General features: G+C 40.3%; 1 protein-coding gene and 1 long non-coding RNA gene across 7 annotated transcripts in view; both read left to right on the plus strand.

Moving 5' to 3' along the window:
- The window catches only part of znf512b (zinc finger protein 512B), a 165,725-nt gene that overhangs the window by 50,024 nt on the left and 93,277 nt on the right, over nucleotides 1-22,424 (plus strand). Inside the window, exon 1 of one of the 6 annotated variants that reach the window (XM_053686209.1) lies at nucleotides 18,628-20,720. The exons of the other annotated variants lie outside the window; for them this stretch is intronic. Coding sequence (XP_053542184.1) covers nucleotides 20,556-20,720 — 165 coding nt within the window. The 5' untranslated portion in view covers nucleotides 18,628-20,555. Of the gene's footprint in view, nucleotides 1-18,627; nucleotides 20,721-22,424 lie in introns of those variants that run through there. 6 annotated transcript variants of the gene reach the window in all.
- Nucleotides 8,218-14,645, plus strand: LOC128635114 (uncharacterized). The gene is made up of 2 exons (XR_008397988.1): nucleotides 8,218-9,051; nucleotides 13,753-14,645. It is a non-coding gene; the product is annotated as an uncharacterized LOC128635114 (long non-coding RNA).

Here is a 22,424-nt window from a genome sequence, read left to right on the forward strand (position 1 = left end):
TTCCCTCTTATTTATAAACAAAACAACAACAAAAAAACAACTGAACAAGTTATTAACTGGAAAGACTGTGGTTTTGGCTGTGTGATCTGCCAGGGTTTGTGCTATACACTTGTACACAGACAGGGTTTTTGGGAGCTGAATGGCATCTAAAAGATTTTCAATATGAGTTTGTTGGGCTATATGAGTTTTATCTAGTCGAGGTCAGAAAAAGTCTTGGTTACATATGTAACCTTGTACCTGAAAAGGGAACGAGATGTTGCATTTAGCATAACACTATAGGAACGAGAATATCCACTCCGTAATACCGAGGGTACGGCCTGTTCAAAAAGACCCAAGCCCGAGGGTCACTGCAAGACACTAGAGCCAGGAGTGGAATGACTATCCATGCTGTAATAACGAATGAATGTGTGTGGCGTAGACCACCCTGCAGCAGCACACACATCCTGTAAGGATACCACTTTGGACAAAGCCTTCGCGAAGGTGACCGCCCTAGTGGAATGAGCCTTTATGCCCAGAGGCGTAGCGAGACCACGCGCCTCATAAGCAATAGAGATTGCTTCCACTATCCAATTAGAGATGCGCTGCTTTGACACAGCATCACCTTTACTGTCGCCGCCACAGCAGACCAGCAGCTGCTCCAAATTATGCCACTGGCCGGAGCAGTGGACGTAAGTAGAGAGAGCCCTTACTGGACACAGCAGGTGCATTCTCTCTTGTTCCGGTGTGGGGAATGGAGGAGGGCAGAAAACCTGCAACACCACAGGGTGGGCAGCCGATGTAGGCACTTTAGGAATATAATCTGGCATAGGATACAGGAAGGCCTTGGCTAATCCAGGGGCAAAGTCAAGGCAGGAAGGGGCAACAGAGAGCTTATAGATCTCCTACTCGCTTGAGAGATGTCAGGGCCAGCAGAAGAGCTACCTTTAAAGTCAGAAACTTCTCAGAGGCTGACTCTAAGGGCTCAAATGGGGCACCTGACAGACCTTCCAGGACCACAGAAATGTCCCAGGAAAGTATGCGCGGCCTGCAGATGGGCCTCAGGCACCTGACACCACGCATAAACCTCGAAGTTAGAGGATGTTGCCCCACAGAGGCTCCATCAACAGGGGCGTGGCTGGCCGAAATGGAGGCCACGTAAACCCTGATTGTAGAAGGAGCCCATCCTGCTGAGAAATGTTCTTGTAAGAACTCCAGGACTGTAGCTATTGTGCAGTTCACTGGGGCTCCAGTGGATCCCTGCAGATGGGAATCTCCCAAGGTGTGCCATCTAGCAGGGATATTATCTCTGAGAACCTTATTCGGGCTGGCCAATAAGGTGCTACTAGCTGGACAATAAGGTGCTGGACAGCTGTCTAAGACCATGCTCCAACCCGTGAGGGAGGTGTCTGTCATTACCGTCTTGAGCTAAGGAGACACCCTTAGAGTGTGGAACAAGGCTAGAAACTGGGGACACTCAAATTCTCAGAGCACGTAGGCATTGCCGCGTGACACTGATTATTCTCAGAGGTTTTGTCCAAGGACTTCTTGGGGGACCCCAACCTCTCAACCACCACTGAACGGTCTCCTGTGCAATAGGCCCATAAGCGCCAATAGTCTCTCCAAGATCTAACTTTATCTTACTCAGTGTTGATAGGATTGACCCTACGCATGTTGGGTATATAAACGCCCTCATCGTAGTAGAATCCTTATAACTGCTAGAAAAGTTGTCCACTGCACTGGGGACAGCATACTTTTCTGAGCTTCAACCTGAGCCCCAATCTCTTCATGTGGGTGAGAACAACATCTCGATGTTAAACCTCCAGTTCCCTGGATCGTGCTAGAATTAACCAATGGTCCAGGTAGTTTAGTACACAGATGCCCTGGAGTCACAATGGAGCCAGAGTGACATCTATGCACTTTGTGAAGGTGCGAGGGGATAAAGCTAGGGGATAAAGCTAGCGATATTTCTATGTGGAAATATGCACCTTTTAGATCTATCGTCACAAACCAGTCCCCTAAGTGAATCTGTCAATGACAGTTGAACCTGTATGTCTGAAGAGTACAGTTCAGATGATGCAGATCTAAAATTGGCCGCATACTCCTATTTTTTGCACACCAGGAAATAATGGCTGCAAAAACCTCCCTCCCTCAGGGAACGGGGTACATGTTCTATGGCCCCTTTGTCCAAGAGGGATCTTACTTCCTGTGCTAACATCGGGCTCTGGTCTGTGCTGACTACTGTGGTGAGCACACCTCTGAACCGGGGGGGTCGAGTTATAAACTGGACCCGGTAACCCTTTTCTACGGTAGACAGAACCCATGGAGACACATTTGGCAGTAGTTTCCACGCTGCTAGATGGTCTTTTAGTGACGTTAACTGTTCCACATTCTATTGGAGGGAAAGCATCAGATTTTCGTTGCCCCTGTGACAGCTGGCTGACCAGAGAACACTGAAAACTTGGGACAGCCTTGGCTAGTGGAGGCCCTACAATAGCACTGGGGGCTAACTGCCCTAACAACCTCATGTCTCCTGATACATCCCTCCACGGCCCCTCAGGACCGCTCTTCTTTGCCTGCTTGGCCTTTATGACCATTCTCAGATCAGGCCTAGTAGCAGGCCGCGACTGTGGCTGCCACTGTCATTGTCTGCAGTGACCCACAAGCAAGACTACTAATGCATAGGCCTTGCCCACCAATGCCACGGCAGCCTTACACAGTGGCTTGGATGGCAATGCCAGCTCCCCTAATTACCTGCCGTCGATGGAGAGAGGTAGCTCACGAGTGCCTCCTCCACCTTCAGCATGGCTAAATAGCCATGCCGTTCATTCCCCACAATGGCCGAATAATATAACATTGTGGGGTTATAAATAAGGCTTATGCATGGTTTTCCCCCAGAAGCCTGATATTTTGTCATGCACTTCTGGAAGAAAGGGGAGTTTCTGCAGTGTGAGGGATTCACTTTCACTGGGGAGAAAAAGGCTCATCCAGCTGTAGTAATCACTTCAAGCAGCTCTTTATATGCTGCTCTCAATTTTTAGCATATCCTTCTGGCTCCTCAGAGTCAGAGAGGAATTATTACTATTATTTTTGTGTGTGTGGTCGCCCCCCCCCTTTTGGCTTTCCATAGTGGAAGGAGGAGTTGTGACGCAAGCTCCAAAATCCAGCGGAGAGCCGAACCCGGAAGACAGAGCAAGAGATAGAGCAGCGCTCGTCTATGGCTCCTCTTCCGGATCCATAAGAGATCCCCCGAACCTGAGACAGCTAGGTGCTTCGGCAGCGGCCGGCCCAGATCCGCGAGGCTCTGAAACCCAACTCGCTTCGGCTTACAAGAAGAGCGCAAGTCGCGAGCCGAGCTGCTTAATGTAGGCATTACCATGTGCAGCCTCTCGAGGCTACCATCGCATGCTACATCCCTAGACACTTCATCCAGAAAGTGTGCACTATTCCCTGTCATGAAATGGGAGCAAGCCGTAACATACTTCCTGAATTCTCTCACTCATATTTTTCTCTCTCGCTCATTCCTTTTTTTTTTTACTTCTCTTTTTTTTAAAGGGATAGAAAAGTTCTGCAATTTTGAGAAAAGATAGAGAGTAAATTAAGCATCTTTTTGTTTCTTTACACAAACAACTGACATGCCATCTATCGCTGAATATAATAAAGGCTGATGGCACGGTTCACAGGTGCCATATTTATATCATGCAACACGCTTAATTGCCACGTCACCTGATCATGGCAGGCCTATAAATAGGCATGATCATGATGATAAATAGGCATGAGGTGCTCCCACAGTGTTATGCTAAATGCATTGTTGAAGTTCCCTTTGAAAGGGAACCTCTGTGCTTCCATAAAATGCCAGTACCATGTGTTAATTTCAATGAAAATAGTGGCAGACACATCTTTTGCAATGAGATATACCTTTGTTAATGCAAATATTTCAGTGGTCTGAGCAGAAAGCAAGCGTGGCAAATGGTACGCTTCAACCACAGAATGTTCAGTGGTCACAGCATATGCAGTAGAGTGTACCATCATCAAGTCTTAGGCTAGAACCATCAACAAATAAAACCACATCTGCATTCAGGTTAGGCTGGTCAGACATGTCAGGTCATGGTTTAGGTAACACTGTGTATCATAAATCATTGTGCAGTGATAACCAAAGGATGGTTTCTGTGCCCCATGGATCTGTACTTCAATAAACATTCCCCATGTACTCAAGCTTTCCTCAACAACACTTCCTAATTGTCCCAACCAACCGACATTAAATTTAGTTCTAAGCATTACCATCTGAGTGTTAACACATTTACTGTCTATATACACTCCATCTGGGGAACACCAGATCTGAAAGATTCATTCTACATAATGCATCCCTGCCTAGCAAATTGACAGGAGTTTGTTCTGATACCAAAATAGACAGCTTTATACTTTGATCAGTTTCGTCTATTATGACTAGGTTGTCCAAATCCTCAACACATACCTGACGGAACAGGATTGTGCCTACCTGTGCCTCTCTGTCCTTTTTCCCCAGTTGCACATACACATCAATAACCGGCATCAGGGTTTGCTGTGGGCTTGGTGCAGCAGCTGGTGGAGCAGATTGGGCAGTGGGAACCTGAGGTACACACAATGGGGCCATTACTACTGAGGACTCTGCTTCCTTCTTGTCCTTGTCTTTGACCAGTGCTTGGGTTTTTTTTCTTGTTTTTGTTTGTTAACTCCTCAAGCTGTAGCTATGCCAGCTTTCTCTGCAGCTTCCGTTCATTCTTCCTGTACTGCTCCATGACATGGGGATCAGTGACACATGGTCACAGAACTTCTTATGTGTTATGGAGTTCAGACCCACCATGTCCTCCAACTTGTTTTTCACTGCTTGAGACCTAGATTCTACTTCTGTGTTTCTGAACAGCTTAGTCATCAGGGGATCTTCTTTAGGGTCCCCTTTTGTTTCTTCCTTACACCTCTTCAGCTGTCTCTGGACATAGGCTCTTGGATTCTCTGATTCACCCAACTGATCGTCTTTCAGGGCCTTTGGGTCCACACATGTGAGACATTCAGTTCTCAGAATGTGGCACAACAGCCATCGTGAGGTCCTCTTTCATCGTTGCTCCCCCCAGAATCTTAGCGAGGAGTGCCCACAGATATCACCCACAGTGAGCAGCTTGCCCATAGTTTCTTCTTCAAAACCTTTATCCACTTCCCAGCCCCCTCATGGATGTCAGGGTGGCAAGCAACCAGCCCATCAAGATATGTACCCAGGGTACATATAGTTCCTGCCCTTTCATTTTTCTCAATCTCCAAGTCTCGCTTTATTTTGCTTTATTTCCATTTTTCCTTTTACATCCACAACCCATTTTACCACGGGGAACTGACCACCTGAGGGTGCATAAAGAGGTGTTTTGGTGAACACCTCTTAAATTTTTTCCATGGTTTTCTTATAATTGTTTTTCAGGATTTTATTCATCTGTTTCATGTTTTTCCACACATCCTCTCCTTCCTTTTTTAAACATTAATAACACCTCTCATTCTTTTTCTGTTTTTGCTTCTCTCTTTTTACTCATATTGTTTACTTTTTCTTTATCAATGTTTCCATTTCTTCACACAACGACACATTAAATGTTCCTCCTTCTGGCCACTTTGTTGGAATTTTTTTTTTTTTTTTTTTTTTACCACTTTCTTGTAAAGCTCAGCTATGAGCTCCTTGCACAATTGGTACTTTGAGCTTACTATTTCTGCAGGTGTCTGTGCTATTGTAATTCCCCATATTCTGGGTCTACCTATCTCCCACCTTCTCAGGGATGAGTCCTCCTTACAGTCAGGAATAAACATTACTATAATTTTTTCTTAATGTCAGTCCTCTTCTTGTCTCTGTCCCTTCTGCATCTAAGGATCTTTTTCTCCTCAACCACTGGACTTGTCGCAGTACTACCTTAACCTCAATCTCAGAGTTATTTAGTTTTTTACCTATGAGCTCTGTTCCCTTATCACGTCCTAGCTGTTCTCCCCAATTCAAATACGGCTCCAAATGCAGTCGGATGGGTTCTCGACTCCGCTGATTCTTCAGGTGTATTGCCCAAACTTCTTACTGTCCAGTTCCTACCAACTATTGCTTCCCAATCTACCCACGGCCACTCTGTTCTTACTTTGTCTAAACTCTCAAACCGTGTTAAAGTTCTCAAGAAAAAGTATTTTCATTCTATGCAAAGAACATGTCTCCAACCTAATAAATCCTCGTATTGAGTCTCCTACTCCTCTAATTTCATACAAAATGAAGGTTATTTTCTGTTGTCTATTTTCCATTCAATTATTGCTATAGCCTATTGTTCAGCAGTGAAGCGACTTCTCTTAGCTTTCCTAATTTAAAGGAAAGAAATGTCTAGGACACACCTCTTTTAATCTATTTCCCCCTAATAGTTTTTGTTGTGTTACCCAAATATACCTGTATACAGTGTCTCTGTATCTGCTTGGAGTGACAGATATTATGACACACCCAGGATGTCTTTTCAGTGATTTTACTACAGCGCTCTCAGCATATGTATCAGTAAGTGGTTCAATGTATCAGGTCTCAAACGTTATTAAGAGCTTAAAAACTGCTCGGTACAAATTTCTACCTTTTTCTACATACAACTTCAATTTCTTTATTTGGGTCACAACAACTACACTTAGAAGAATGCTCAGAAAGTCTACAAAGCCAATGTTTCGGGACATTTTAGTACAAACAGCAGTATTCTGTCTCTTCATAGAGTTCTAAATGCTCAATAACCTAATTTATTTACAGTTGTCCTCCACTAATATTGGTGCCATTGGTAAAGGAAAGAAGACTGTCTTTATTGTTTAACCTTTCGATCTTTTGTTTAAAATACTCACAAAAATACTCTGCTCTCATGTATATCAAACAATTGCAAACACAACACAGGGTTACAAATATATATTTGTTAAATATAGGTGTGCAGCAATTATTACCACCCCTAGGAATTAATATGAGAAAAATATATGTGAAGTATATTCCCACTGATATTTTAAATTCTTTAGTACACCTGGGTAACTAAGAACAGGAAATTGTTCAACCATGACCTCCTGTTACACAGGGGTATAAATGTGAGGTAACAGATAGGCCAAATTCCCTTAGTCTTTCATAACAATGGGTAAGTCTAAGGAATATAGCTGTGATGTGTGGCAAAAGGTTGTTGAGCTTCACAAAATGGGAAGTGGCTAAAAGTATAACGCAAAAGCATTGAAAATGCCCATTTCCATTATCAGGAGAGAGTTCCAGTCAACTGGAAATGTTGTGAATCAACCTGGAATTGGACATGTGTCTATATTGTCTCAATACACTGTGAACAGAACGGTTCGAGTGGCCAAAAAAATCTCCAAGGATCACAGCTGGAGAATTACAGAAGTTAGTTGGATCTTGGGGTCAGAAAGTTTCCAAAACTACAATCTGAAGTCACCCACATCACCACAAGTTGTTTGAAAGGGTTTCAAGAAAAAAGCCTCTACTCTCATCCAAAAACAAACGGAAGTATCTTCAGTTTACCAGACACTACTGGAATATCAAATGGGATCAGGTTCTATGGTTAGATTAAACCAAAATAGAGTTTTTTGGCAATAAACACCAGAGGCGGTTTTGGCACACACAGAGAGGTAGCCATATGGAAAAGTACTTCATTCCTACGGTTAAATATGGTGGTGGGTCTTTAATGTTTTTGGGCTGTTTTTCTGCCAGATGACCTGGAAATTTTGTTATGATACATGGCATCATGGACTCTATCAAAAATCAACAGGTATTAAATGAAAACCTGACTGCCTCTGCCAGAAAGCTTAAAATGGGCCGTGGTAGGATCTTCCAGCAGGACAGTAATCCAAAACATACATCAGTATAAAAACAAAAATGGTTTACTGACCACAAAATCAAGGTCCTGCCATGGCCATGCTAGTCCCCTGACTTGAAGCCCATAGAAAACCTGTGGGGTGTGCTGAAGCGTCCACCAGCATCAACCATCGACCATCGACCGAAATTTGAAGGATCTGGAGAGATTCTGTATGGAGGAATGGTCTCAGGTCCATTGCTATGTATTCTCCAACCTCATCAGGCATTATAGGAGAATTGGCAAAGGGAGGGTCATACAAAGTATTTGACTAAAAGGGTGCCAATAATTGTTGCACACCTATATTGAACAAAGATATATTTTTTATATAAACGTGTTTTGTTTGCAATTGTTTTATATCCATGAGAGCAGAGTATTTTTGTGAATGTTTTGAACAAAAGATCAAAAGGTTAAATAATAAAGACAAATTTTCACAGCCTTCTTTGCTCATATATACCAAGGGTGCCAATGTTAGTGGAGGGCACTATACATGCTTGTGCAGTCATACACACATACACACTTATTCTAATCTACACTCCTCTTGCGTGACCTGCCAATTCAGCCCTTTTCCCAATACACTTCCAAAACACAATGAAAAGTAGTATTTCACAGGATTTCCCACTAGCAATTCAGCCCTCTATTGATACACTTCCTCAACATGACTGTGGCTCAACACAGGGGCAGCTGTGGCGCAGGTGGTAGAGCGGGTTGTCCACTAATTGTATAGCTGTGGCCCAACATGGGGGTGGCTGTGGCTTAGGTGGTAGAGCGGGTTGTCCACTAATCGTAGGGTTGGCGGTTCGATTCCTGGCCCACATGACTCCACATGTTGAAGTGTCCTTGGGCAAGACACTGAACTCCAAGTTGCTCCCAATGGCAAATTAGTGCACTGCATGGCGTGTGTGTGTGAATGAGACACATTGTAAATCGCTATATAAGTGCGCCATTTACAATAGAGTGGTATCCATAGGACTTCCTGTGACATAGTTCCTGTTTTCAAATTGTTTATTGGGAAGCTTCTTTTAATCGTTTAAACTATACTGTAGCGCAAATAATTTTGCATTATAGTTTTTTTTTTGTTGTTGTAGTTTCACTTCTGCCATATTTTCTTTTTTTTTGAAGACCACTCTTGTTTTTTTTTTACTAAAGACAGCAAGCAGAGTCCATCCACATCGGATCTGTCTAAAATAACGTCAACTAATCTTCGGCTAAGGTACGTTAAACACTCAATGTGGCAAACGTTCAGCTTGTTCAATGTGTTGGGTGCAGGATGTTTAGTCATTCTTCCTCCATTGTTGATAATAGCTTCATTTGTGCTAAGAGTACATTAGGTAGCTCTCTGATGGAGAAGATTGCAGCATTAGAGGTGCACATCCAGACTCTAGAGAGGGTTAGTGAGCGTGAGAGCAGCATAATTCTGTAGGGGAAAGGCTCACCCATGGGAGCACCACTCCTCTCTGCTTCACGTATCCAACAGGTTTTGTCTCCTCAGTGAAGCACCCACTGAGAAACCTGAAAGAGCTCTGGATGTAGGAGACTCTATCTTAAGGCATGTGAGCTAGGCCTTTAGGGGCACCATTTAGTTAGTTTAGGAGTCAGGGTGCCGGACATAGCAGGTAATCTTAGGGTCTTAGGCAAGCACAGGTTTTCAAAGGTAGTTTTTCATGTAGGAGCGAATGATATATGCCTTCATCAGTCAGAGGTTACTAAGAGTAACATTGTAGAGGTGTGTAAATTTGCAAAGGCAATGTCCGATACAGTAATATGCTCTGGCCCCATCCCAATATGGCATGACAATGTATCTTACAGCAGGTTATGGTTGCTGCTGGATGTTCAGGTGGTGCTCTGAAATCACTGTGGGCTTTATAGATAATCTGAGTAATTTTGAGTGCAAGGCTGGCCTGTTAGGGCGGGACGGTATCTATCCCACTTGGGAAGGTGCTGCTCTCATTTCTTGCAGCATAACACATAGTGTCAGTACAGTCCTAGTTAATCAGTGTCAATCCAGAGGCAAGGCCAGGGAGCAGATAAGGTTCCAAAATATCGAGACTGTGTCTGTTCTCTGAGCTAAACAAAAATGTAGAAATATTCAGAAAGTTTGTTTTAGTAAACTAATTAACATAAAATTTTATCATACTGAATGCAGAGCTAGCACCTTTGATCTGACGCTAGGACTGTTAAATATTAGATCTCTTATGTCTAAAGCATTTATTGTTAATGAAACCATTACTGATCAATTTAATCTACTGTGCTTAACCGAAACATAGATTAAAACAAATGAGTACTTAGTATTAAATGAAGCTAGTCCCCCTGGATACAATTACAGTATATACATTAGCCCGTCTAACTGTCAGAGGAGGAGGTGTCACACTCATTTATAATAATCTCGGTGTCACACAAAAACCTAGTTGTAAATTCAACACTTTTGAAGTTCTTTATACTATTTTACCATATGTAGCCACAAAAAATATGTCTACTGAGTCAATTCTGCTAATTATTATTTACAGACCCCGTGACCATATTCTGAATTCCTTTGTGAATTTGCAGATTTAATTTCGAACCTGGTTGTTTCATTAGACAAAGCATTAATTGTTGGAGACTTTAATATTCATTTTGATATCCCAGAAGACCCTCTGAGAACAGCGGTTGTGTCCATTCTAGATTCAGTAGAGGTATCAGAATGTAATAGGACTCACTCATAATGGTGGTCACACTCTTGACCTTATAATAAGATACGGATTAAATATAGAAAATATAGTTACATTTCTGCAGTCTGAAGCTATCTCAGATCATTATCTCATCTTGTTTAAAATGCGTCTTAAGCACTACTCGGATGGGACTAGTTTTCTAAATGTAGTTTGAGTTCCAATTCTTTTCACCTGACCTCTGTGATTCCATGTATCGTTTTGGCTGTAATAAATCTCCGCATTTATTACAGAGGTGGAAGTGTCTGTTTTGTACATCTGGGCGTTGCAGAAGATCACATGCTCTGGATACGTGCAGTGGGTGCATAAGTACTTTTACATTTATAAAGTAAAATTATTTATTAAATTAATTATTATTATACATTTTTAGTAAAAAGTATTTAATTTTAATTTATTAAAATTACTTATTTTAAAAAAATACTAAAATAAATTAGCTGGCTGCTTATAATAAACCCACTGAAATTAAGACATGATTATTTATTTAATTAAAACATTATATAATTGAGTGCAGAAGATGAGTAAATCACCTGACACTGATATTACAGTGGTCAGTCTTAACAATTTATTTGATTTGGCTATTCTTATTGATTTTATTTTATTTCTTCACCGGGTAGCCAAAACATGTACATTAAAATCATGAAGTACTTCTGTGAAATACAAATTTCTCTAATGTCCTCCTGGAAAACTAGTCCTGTCCGAATAGTACTTTAATCATAATATATGCACCTTGCTACACTACCGTGTTAAACGTACGTTCATGTCAGCTTCTGCACATGAGTTTTATCAGTAGCCTCCAAAAGTTATCCACTTTGATTGGACCACCATCTGTTCCAAAAAAACTTGAGCAGGCGACCAAATGCTTAGAGTCAATGCTCTGTTACACAGTAGATATGGTAGGTCCACTTAAAAGAAAAATAATTAGAGAGAAAAAGCTAGCACCCTGGTATAATGATCACACACACACACACACACACACACACACACACACACACACACACACACACACACACACACCTACCTTAAAACAGACCACTTGAAAATTATAAAGTAAATACTGTCAAACCAAATTGGTAGCATTTCAAAAAGCATGGAAAGAGAGCCTCCTGAACTATAGAAAATGTCTTATCTGAGAAAATCTACTAGATCAATTTATATCTCCACCCTAATTGAACATAACAAAAATAATCCTAGATTCTTATTTAATACTGTAGCAAAATTACCTAGGAATAAGACCACAACAGAAACATGCATGCAATCATTATATAGCAGCAATGATTTAATGAATTATGTTGGAAAATTTTAAAATATTAGACAAAAAATTCAGACTATTAATTTAAAACCACACAGTCTTATAACTAACCCTATAGATAATAATATAATATCAGAGCAATGATTAGAATGTTTTACTCCCCTGATTTCTTCTTCAAAATAATCAATTTGTGTACTAGATCCCTTACCTACATGTTTCTTAAAACAGATTTTTCCAGAAGTAATCAAACCCCTTCTAAAAATAATCAATTCTTCCCTTAGCACTGGCTATGTACCTAAATAATTTAAGATAGCAGTTATCAAACCCGTGATTAAAAAAACCTGACCTCTACCCCTATCAATTGTCCAACTATAGGCCAATATCAATTCCCCATTTTTCTCCAAGATCTTAGAAAAGGTTGTACATTAAATGTATCAGTCAGGATTTAGGCCTCATCATAGCATAGAGACAGCGCTGATTGAAGTGGTAAATGACCTACTACTGACCTCTGATCATGGTTCTGTCTCCTTGCTTGTGTTGCCTGACCTTAGTGCAGCTTTTGATACCATTGATCATACTATTCTCCTTGGTAGACTAAAAAACATGGTTGGTATTAAGGGAACAGCCCACTCCTGCCTCGGGTCTTATTTGACTGATCGCTATCAGTTCATAGATGTAAATGGTAACTTCTTTATGCATACTGAGGTAAAGTTTGGTGTTCAGCAAGGTTCTGTTTTAGGCCCACTCCTTTTTTCTTTATATATACACTACCTCTGGGTCATTACAAAATTATTTGTAAACAGGGAATTAGCTTCCACTCTTATGCTGATGACACACAGTTGTATGTTTCAGCAAAGCCAGATGACAGACACCAGCTTAATAAAGTTGAGGATTGTGCAAAGGACATCAGACACTGGATGCTTATTAACTTCCTTTGTACTTAATTCTGACAAGAAAGAAGTACATGTACTAGGACTGCATGCAGCTAGGTGTAAGCTTTCTGATTACATAGTAACTCTGGATGGCCTTTCTGTTTCATCATGTGCAGCAGTAAAAGACCTTGGTGTGATTATTGACTCCAGTCTTTCATTTGAAGTTCATGTAGATAATATTACTAAGATAGCCATCTTTCATCTAAGAAATATTGCTATGATAAGAAATAAAATGTCACTACACAATGTAGGAAAATTAGATCAGGCTTTTGTCACCTCTAGGATGGATTATTGTAATGCCTTACTGTCTGGATGTTCCAGTAGGTACACAAACAAGCTCCAGTTTGTGCAGAATTCAGCTGCAAGAGTCCATACTAGAACCAGAAGACCACATCACCCCTATCTTATCCACACTGCTCTGGCTCCCAGTAAAATTTTGCATTGATTATAAAATTTCGCATTGATTATAAAAGCAAATTTTTGGTCTTTTATAATCTGCCACACCCACTTCGATCAAAAGGTGTAGGCTATTTGTTGGTACCTTGAATAGTGACGGCTACAGCAAGGTGAAAAACTTTCTCTAACAAAGTCTCACAGTTATGTAACAGCCTTCCAATTAGTGTTCGGGACTCACACACAGTCTTAGTGTTTAAGTCCAGGCTGATTTATTTGTTTAGTCAAGCTTTTTGTAAATAGTTTTTTCTTAGGTAAAGAAGCAGATCTAGAGGGCTCACAGGCATAGAGTGTTGTAGTGAGCTGGGATGTTTGGATGCCATCTCCAGCTACCACCCCACCCCTTTCACGCATTCACCAGGTTTGTTGATGGTGGAGTGGCCGGCTGCTTTATGTCCCAGGGCGCCTTCATGTCTGTGTTACCTTCTGGTTCTCCCTTTTAGTTATGCTTTAGTTAGTCTTGCTGGAGTCCCTGCTTGCACTCAAGCAAAGTACATTGTCCTTATCCATTAGGGGACAATAAGCATACCTAATAATCTCTCCCTCTCTCTCCTTCTCTCCCTCTCTCTGTCAAGCTACACACACTCCTGAGATACCAGTGATCCTGACCCCTTCTGCTCTCCAGACCTGCCTGATCCGTCCTGATGCCCTATTTCTGGTTGGAGTTCTCATCGATTGGAAGTCACATGCTGCTGCTGCTGAGGATGGTACCACTTCAAAATCATAAAGATGGCTTTGAACCTCAATTCAACAGTTATGCTGTGATGGCTAGGACTACAATTGATATTATAGCTTTAGGACTGCAGTTGCCACAAACAGTTGTAATGAATAAAAACTGTAATGAGTTTCCTGGTTACACAATTGCACTTTTTGACCACGTAGTATTAGCACATTTATAGACGGGATTTATTTATAATCATACTATCCAGTGTCACCCAGATGAGGATGGTTTCCCTTTTGGTCTGGTTCCTCTCAAGGTTTCTTACTCATATCATCTCAGGGAGTTTTTCCTTACCACCCTCACCTCTGGCTTGCTCATTAGGGATAAATTCATACATTTAAAATCTACATCTTGAATTTATATATTTCTGTAAAGCTGCTTTGGGACAATGTCCATTGTTAAAACTGCTATACCAATGAACCGAATTACCTGCACAGCACCTCAAAGTATAAATAAACTCTCAGTTCTTATACTCTTTGCGAAGTATAGGCTCTGTGTCTTGTTACCAATCGATACCAAGCCATTTATTTATTGCATGATATTTTGGTTTTGACCTCTGCTGCCATTTATGTTGTTGGCCTTGCCTGCCCTAGTATATGTTGTTTGTTCATCGCCTGACCCTTGCCTGTTTTTATGGTAAACACTGCTATAAGTCCACCACATGGGAAATGCTGGTGACTCTTCCTTTTATTTGTATTAAAACCACTCAAATAAATGTAATGATTAAATCAGTCCATTAACAACAAATTGCAAAGCTGTGTGCTTGTATTCATTCCCCTGTGTGTGTGGTCAAAAGTGGTATTCGCTTCCTGGCACTTCCTTATTCCATTCTTCCTACTTCCTGTTTCCACATAGCTCCATTATGTGTGCCACCTTCTCTTCACCTCCTATAGAGGACTCACACATACAAACACAAAAGCAACCACACAAAACAATTCTTAACAATAATAAATATTAATATAAAAAGTTATTAAATTAAATTCAAACAATAATATGGCTCCTACACCTGTTTTCTGATGACAATTTTGGATTACATCATTGTTCAGTTTGCTTTCATTTATAAAGCATTCAGTACCTGCACTTACGTCCTCATCTGCCTCCTGACAGTCCTACAGCAATTAAAAAAAAAATAATAATAAAAAAAATATATATATATATATATATACATATTAATGATTAGCAAATTAGTGGATAAGAAATGTCACAATATGATAAAGAGAAAAGAAAAAAGGTGTGAAATTAATCATGACATGATTGTGTCATGTCACCAGGCACTCCATGACTGTTTTTGGCCAGTATTATTTTGATTATGTGATCTGGTTGCAACACTTCTTAATGTTCAACCTGTAGTTGATGGAAACACAATGATGTCCATGCCTTATGACAAAATAAAAATATCTGGTGTTTTCTCTGCCTTGTGTAATTCCTAATTTGTAACTTTTAAGATGACTTGGCAACCACAGGTTAAGTCTCCTTACACTTCCTTGATCTGGCAACTGCTGTGAGGCCTGGCCATATCTCTTGCCCTCTGGGTGCTTCTCAATACTCAAATTGATGCTTCTTCATTTCCTATTGCCTCCGTCCTCTAGCCCGTGAGCCAGAAATTGATCGAAGTCAGCCATCTTGAAAGACATATCAATTCTCTAATTGCACCGCAAAGCTAGAGCTAGATGTGAGGATACACAGGTGTATCAAATTCGAAAGTGTTTCTTGTCGAAAAACCTGATGCACATATAAATTCCCCTCCTATTTTATATTTGCCACAATCTCAAACAAAAAGTCCTTTGATGATGTGATGGAATTTTATGTGAAATGTAATTAAATATGCTTACAGTGAGTATTGTAATGAATTGATCCTTGCATGTATGGATATGCAAAGCTGCACAAAAAATGCGATAAATTATACATTGTTCATTAATTCATTGTTGAATAACCCAGGTATTTCTCATATCAGTGCATTTTGCTTTATTAAGAATATTGTTATTAACCAAGCTCCAACAACATAACAGCAGATCCCTGAAGCGCAGTGGGTTAATCCAGCTGAGCACAGTCATCATTAATTGACGTCACTTTGAAGTGACTCTTGAGAGAGCGAGGATATTCAATTTGACTTGCTTCGATTTCTCTCTCCTCGCATCTCATCCTTGCATCCTTTCTTCACATCCTAAGGGGATGGAGCTAAGACATGAGGAAAGGAAATGAGGATGCACAAATAAAAAATGAAAAGCATGCGCTTTCTCTCTCTCACTCTCTTTCTACACCTTACCCAGCAGCAGGACCTGAAGCCATTTGAATTTGTTGTCTTGACTCTTTTATATAGCCAGGGTTGTAATACAGTGGTGGCTTATCCAACTATCCCCAAATGTAGCTTGTAATTCAGGTTTGTTTGTTTGGCTTGCAGTTTGTTGCTGGGTCAATCACCCCCATTTTAGCAGAATTTTTGCTTTACGATTTTGCAATTGTTTTCAGTCCCTTGGTTAGGTAGTGTGAGTGATCCAGCTGGACTGAGAAACTGGTCCATTTTAAGGTTTATACTATTTTTCCTTCATTATTTTTAAGTAATCCTGGATGAAGATTTGATTCTCTGTTGGGAATAAGCATTCAGAACCATGCATTTTGGTTACTACAGTGTTTGTAGTTAAACCTTCCCCATGCCTGGCAAGCCTCAGAAGTTAGAAAGTGGTTAGGAAAATTAGGCAGGCATCTGGGGTTTTTCATTTATTTCTTTAATTATTTGCCTTTCATTGCATTGTGATATAAACACAGCAACAGTACTCCCTGGCTGTAGGGGTATTGGAGTGTTAATTGGAGGGGTGTTGGGGTATTAAAGTTAAGTGAGTTAGTGTGCTATTTATTAGCTATTGTGTAAATGGGTCCATGATCCTGAGTTTAGTGTGTTAGCAGCTGCTTATAAGCATAAGTGAAGTTTCTCTGAGTTTTGAACTTCTTTTAGTGATTTGATGAGAGTTGAATCAACACTGTGCATGTTAAATGTAACACTTTCTCAGTGTGTATATAGGTCCACACTAAATAGTTTACACTATATCGAGTGTTGGTATCTTACATTACTTTCAGTGTTGAAATTTTAACACCATCAGTGTTGTTTTCATACTGATCAAATGCTGCATTTTACACCAAACATTGAATACTGTTTAAAGTACTGGTGTTAATTTCTCACTCCACAAGAGTGACTTGTTCACTTAGTGCTAATTGCTGAATAACTCAATTATTGATCTCTATACTGGAGGTAATTATGCTGTTTCTTTTTAACCTACTATGGTGGATTTCCACCTTCACAGCAAATTAAATGTTTGTTATCTAGCAAACACTGGTGTCATGTCAACATTGAATTCAGCGACTGACTCCATTTCCCATAGTGTACCTCCAATTACATAGATGGCTATCATGCACACCAACTCCCAGTTCACACACTCAATTTCACCCAATTACTGACTGCACACACCTGGACTCAATCATTGCCTCACTACATAATCACACAAAGCAGACGTTTCCCGGAGTATGTGTTCAGTTTTGTTCGTCCAGCTGACATACCAATCCTTTGTTTTCTGTTTTCCTAGTTTTGACTCTCATTTGTTTTCTTGGTATCTGATTGTAATCTCATCCTCTGATATACCTACCTATCTGTATATTGCCTGACCTTTTGCAGGTTCTTGGAATTTGCCATGGTTCAGATTGTGTGAATTTGTTTGTGTTTTCCAGTCTTTATTTTTAATAAAATAATTCACTGCAACTGTCACCGTCTCTGCCACCTGACAAGTGGAATGTCATTTTGGATGTAATTGCATCTAATCAATCCAACTCTGTTTTCTGTCCCTTCCATATGAACCCAACTGGTACGTTCAACGTTTCTCTTTGTGATGGCTTGTAAAGGGTCTGACAGTGTTGCACTATGAGACAACTACACCACCACCCCGGATTCTCCATCCTATCCGTGCAGTGAAGGGGAAAATCCAGGCAACTGTACAGCATGGTCTGGAAAGGTTGGTGTGACCCATGTCTTGATGAGGCAGAGTGTTGCAGTCCCTGCAGTCTCACTAGAACTGTATTCAGACTCTAAGGTCGTCCAGTTTGTGGTCGGGGGACTGGACATTAGCTAACAGTATGCTGGGCATTGGTGTGGAATGTTCCTTGGCTCGTACTCGGTTTCTCACGCTGGCTCATTTTCCTTGTCATCGCCGCGTCAGGAGAGTAAGTCCATTGTTTACCTGGCTCAGCATGATCTCCAGAGGCCAGTCGGGGTTGGGATGAAAATGAGAATTAGAGTGGTGAGTAAAGTCTATTCTGATGTTTATTAAAGTTTCTCGGTCATATGTTATGTCTGTCCGCTAGCTCAAGAATAGTGCAAAAAACAAGGTAAAGTACACAAAAATTGCAATGTGGGTTGCAAGCACTAACATGGGCAATCTTATACCATATGAATGTAAGTAAGATACGATAAGATAAGGTAAGGTAATATTTATTAATCCCCAGATGGAGAAATAACGGTGTCACAGCAGCAACCAAAGAAAGAAGAGATAAAAGGGATAGTAAGGAGAACAATACAGGGATATATAAAGAGTATATACAGGATGTATAAATATGTTTAGACATAAGCACAAACTCTATATACATTATATTTATATTTATATATATATATATATATATATATATATATATATATATATATATATATATATACACATTATTTTTATATATATATAATATACACACACACAGGTAAAGAACTTAATTTAATGTTCACATCAGAATGAAGAAAAAATTTGATCTGTGTCTTTAAGCATGACATGCTTGTTGAGTGGAGTATTTCAGTAACTGCTGATTTCCTGGGATTTTCACACACAACAGTCTCTTGACTTTACACAGAATGGTGTGAAAAACAAAAAAAAATTTACTGTGAATGGAGAGTTTACAGGCTGAAACACATTGATGATGAGAGAGATCAAAGGAGAATGACCAGACTGGTCTGAGCTGTCAGGAAGTCTATAGTAATTCAAATAAGTACTCTTTACAACCATGATGAGAAAAGGATCTCAGAATGCACAGCACATCAATCCATGAGGTGGATGTGCTAAAACAGCAGAAGACCAGATGATCTTTTTTCTAATCTTCTTCTGTCACGTTTGATGAGCCTGTGCCTATGATAGCTTGTTCTTGGCTGTTAGGAGTGGAACCCAATGTAGTCATCTGCTGTTGTAGCCCATCCACTTCAAGGTTTGATGTTTTGTGAATGCAGAGATGCTTTTCTGCTCACTACAGTTTAGAGTGATTGAGTTACTATATCTGTCCTGGCAGCTCAACACCCACTCTGGCCAGAGAAAGACTGTTTGTATGTTTCATCAAACCTTATCTTTACAGGTCAAGGGCAAAGGTTATCAAAAATCAATATTATCTTGACAGGTATAGGTCAAAAGGTCATCACCAATCATCCTTATTTTGACAGGTGTAGTTTAATGATAAATAATGTTGTGTTCCCATAGATCAATCAAAATAAACCTTATCTTTTTGGTTAATGATTATTAATGTTAGGTTTGTTTTAGTCTCTTGTGTTTTACACAGCAGATAAATAATAAGGTCATATGTAAATGATTGTCAATAGTACACAAACACTTTAAATCTGGTTCTGGTGCATTCCTATACACATCTGATGAAATAATAAGGTCCTAGTTAATGATGAATAATGATAGTCCTTCCCACACACATACATAAGTCTGATGAAATAAGTAAATGATTAATAATGATTTTCCCTAAATATCCAACCAAAAATATGGCACACAGAAGATACTTCCTGACCAATCAGAGTAAAGAAATCTAAAATGCTCCATCCACTAGTGGGCAGTATATACACTCTAAGGTTTTAGAAGACGACCATACCCACCCTCTTAATTTTAAATACTCTGTATGTGGAATAATGTGTATGAGTGTTCAACTATGGCTGCTTGTGCTAGTGCACCAAAAAAGTTCAATCTACTCTGGGAAGATTAGAAAAAAATTTAGAGCTTGAAAAGATTCAGTATTGGGTAATGTCAAACGGTTGAATAGTTTTGTTTTCAATAGCGGTAACGGTCTGATGAACCGACCAAATAGTGAATGTTGATTCAACATTGAAAATTTATCACCAATACTGACCCATACAACTAAAAATAGATGTTGAATCGAAGTCTCTTTGTTATCTGGGACAGCATGACTGCAGAAGTATTCAGAAAATTATACACGAAGACACAGTCAATATTTCATTAAATTATGCTAGCTGGCTACTTCCCAAGATTTGCAAGGAGTCTTCCACGTGGTTCTTGCCATGGTGTTTCATTGCTTATTGAAACATGTTATGCAGATAGAAAAGCAAATTTCCCTCTCTTTGCGATTTGTTAATTGTGACCACATCATGATGTTTAGCTGCATAACTTACTCAATTTCTTAAGTTGTTGTTAAAGATGAAGAATATTGATATGGAATGAGTAATTACTCCATTCTCAAATATTTTGGTTGAAATTTACCAAAAATATTAAGGATATCTAAAAATATAACTTAAAAGAAATTCTAATTTATTTTCATGAAATTAACTTAAATAATAAATGTAGTGGTCAAGCATCAGCTGTGAATGGAGAGGAGGTGGGTTAAACTGACAGGCAACGTGTGATGATTCTCACCTGTGTCTTGTTACCACCAGTCTACGTATTTGTGTCTCTTTGTGCTTTCAGTGACTGCTGTAACAAGAAAGAGAGTGACATAGCTGGAAAAGCCTGCTACAAACACATTGGAAAAATGAGCTATTCTAGATTCTTGCATTCTCCACCATTATATGTAAGGAAAGTTTTGATATTTGGATTAAGTTACCTGTAACTTCCCCACCAAAAATGTAGGAGATTAGCAGCTCACCTTGGAAGGGGAAACTTTGCTCATTTAATATTTCTGATCAACTATTCATCCAGCGATAAGTTGAAATTTGTGTATTTATTAATTATGCATTAGATATTACCTCCATGGCCACCAGTAGTAATATCCAAGATATAGTGAAACACTACAGTGGTGCATGAAAGTTTGTGAAACTTCCATATTTCTGCATAAATATGACCTAAAACATCACACAAATTTCACACAAGTCCTAAAAGTAGATAAAGAGAACACAGTTAAACAAATGAGACAAAAAATATTATATTTGGTCATTTATTTATTGAGGAAAATGATCCAATATTACATATGATCTCATTTGTTTAACTGGGTTATATTTGTCTAATTTTAGGTTTCATGAAAATCTGGAAGTTAATGGAAGTTAGGACAGATGCAAGTGCAAGCAAAGATGTTTATAAGAGAGAGAAGCAGTAAACAGGGTCGAACCCTCAGTAGAACAGGGTGGATGAGTGGCATCCTCAGCTGTATAGGGATGCTGAGCGGCGTCCTCAGTTACACAGAGAGTCTGAGCGTCGTTCTCCATTGACTTTGCAGGCTGAACTTGGTTGGCTGTATCAGCAGACTCAGGCTTCATCAGAACTTGGTTGTTCGTGACATCGGCTTCAGGCGTGAGCATAACTTGGTTGGTCGTGATGCTGGTCTCAGACTGGAACGTGGCATGGAAGGTCACATCTTCGATCTCAGACTGGAATGTGGTGTGGAAGGTCACTTCATCGATCTCGGACTGGAGCTTGGCGTGCAAGTTCACCTCGTTGACCTTTAGCTGGAACTTGGCGTGGGAGGTTGCCCCGTTGCCCTCAGACAGAACGTGTCTGTGGGTCTCATTCTGGAGTTCTGGGGATGAGGTCGCCACGTGGGTCTCAAGTTGGAACTCTGGAGACAATGTCGCCTCATTGACCTCCGACTGGAGCTCAGCAGAGGAGACCACATAGTGGGTCTTAGGTGGGAGCTTTGAGAAGGAGGTACCCCAGTTTGCCTGTTCATAATAGGTGGTGAACGTGATGTCCGGTTCATCTCTGAGGCAGGGCTTCCCCAAAAGATCCTCCAAGACTGCCCTGGATTCTGGACTGCTGAACATCATCATGAATTGTCCCACAAACTGAGTTATGTTCTCCAGTTCCCTGGATCCCATGGCTGCTAGACACTGCGCCCAATGGCAGGCTGAGCCAAAAAAGCGGTACAACATGAACCTTATCCATTGCTTCTCGCTGGGCTTGGGGTCTGTTAAGCTTGAGAAATAAATCTGGCAGTCAACCAGAAAATATTCAGGGTAGCCAAAAAACCCAATCTACCGATCTGGAAGATCTATGAAAGTCCATTGCGGAAACTGGATTGAATGGGGTGATGGTTTGCTTAGCGTGTCGTCTCCTCCGTCTTCCTGCTGCATCCATGGTGAGGTGTAGTATTCTGTCCCATAACTTATGTAATGGAGGTTAGGACGGATGCAAGTGCAGTAAAAGACATTTTATTAGAGAGAGAGGCAGGCAGACAAATCCAAAACGGTAACCCAAAGCGTGGTCCAATAACAGGCAAAAGGTCAGGCGATATACAAACAGGCATAAATTTGGTGAGACTAGAATTGAAAGTGAGAAATGA

Source organism: Ictalurus punctatus, chromosome 15, assembly GCF_001660625.3.
Source record: "Ictalurus punctatus breed USDA103 chromosome 15, Coco_2.0, whole genome shotgun sequence".
Taxonomy (NCBI): domain Eukaryota; kingdom Metazoa; phylum Chordata; class Actinopteri; order Siluriformes; family Ictaluridae; genus Ictalurus; species Ictalurus punctatus.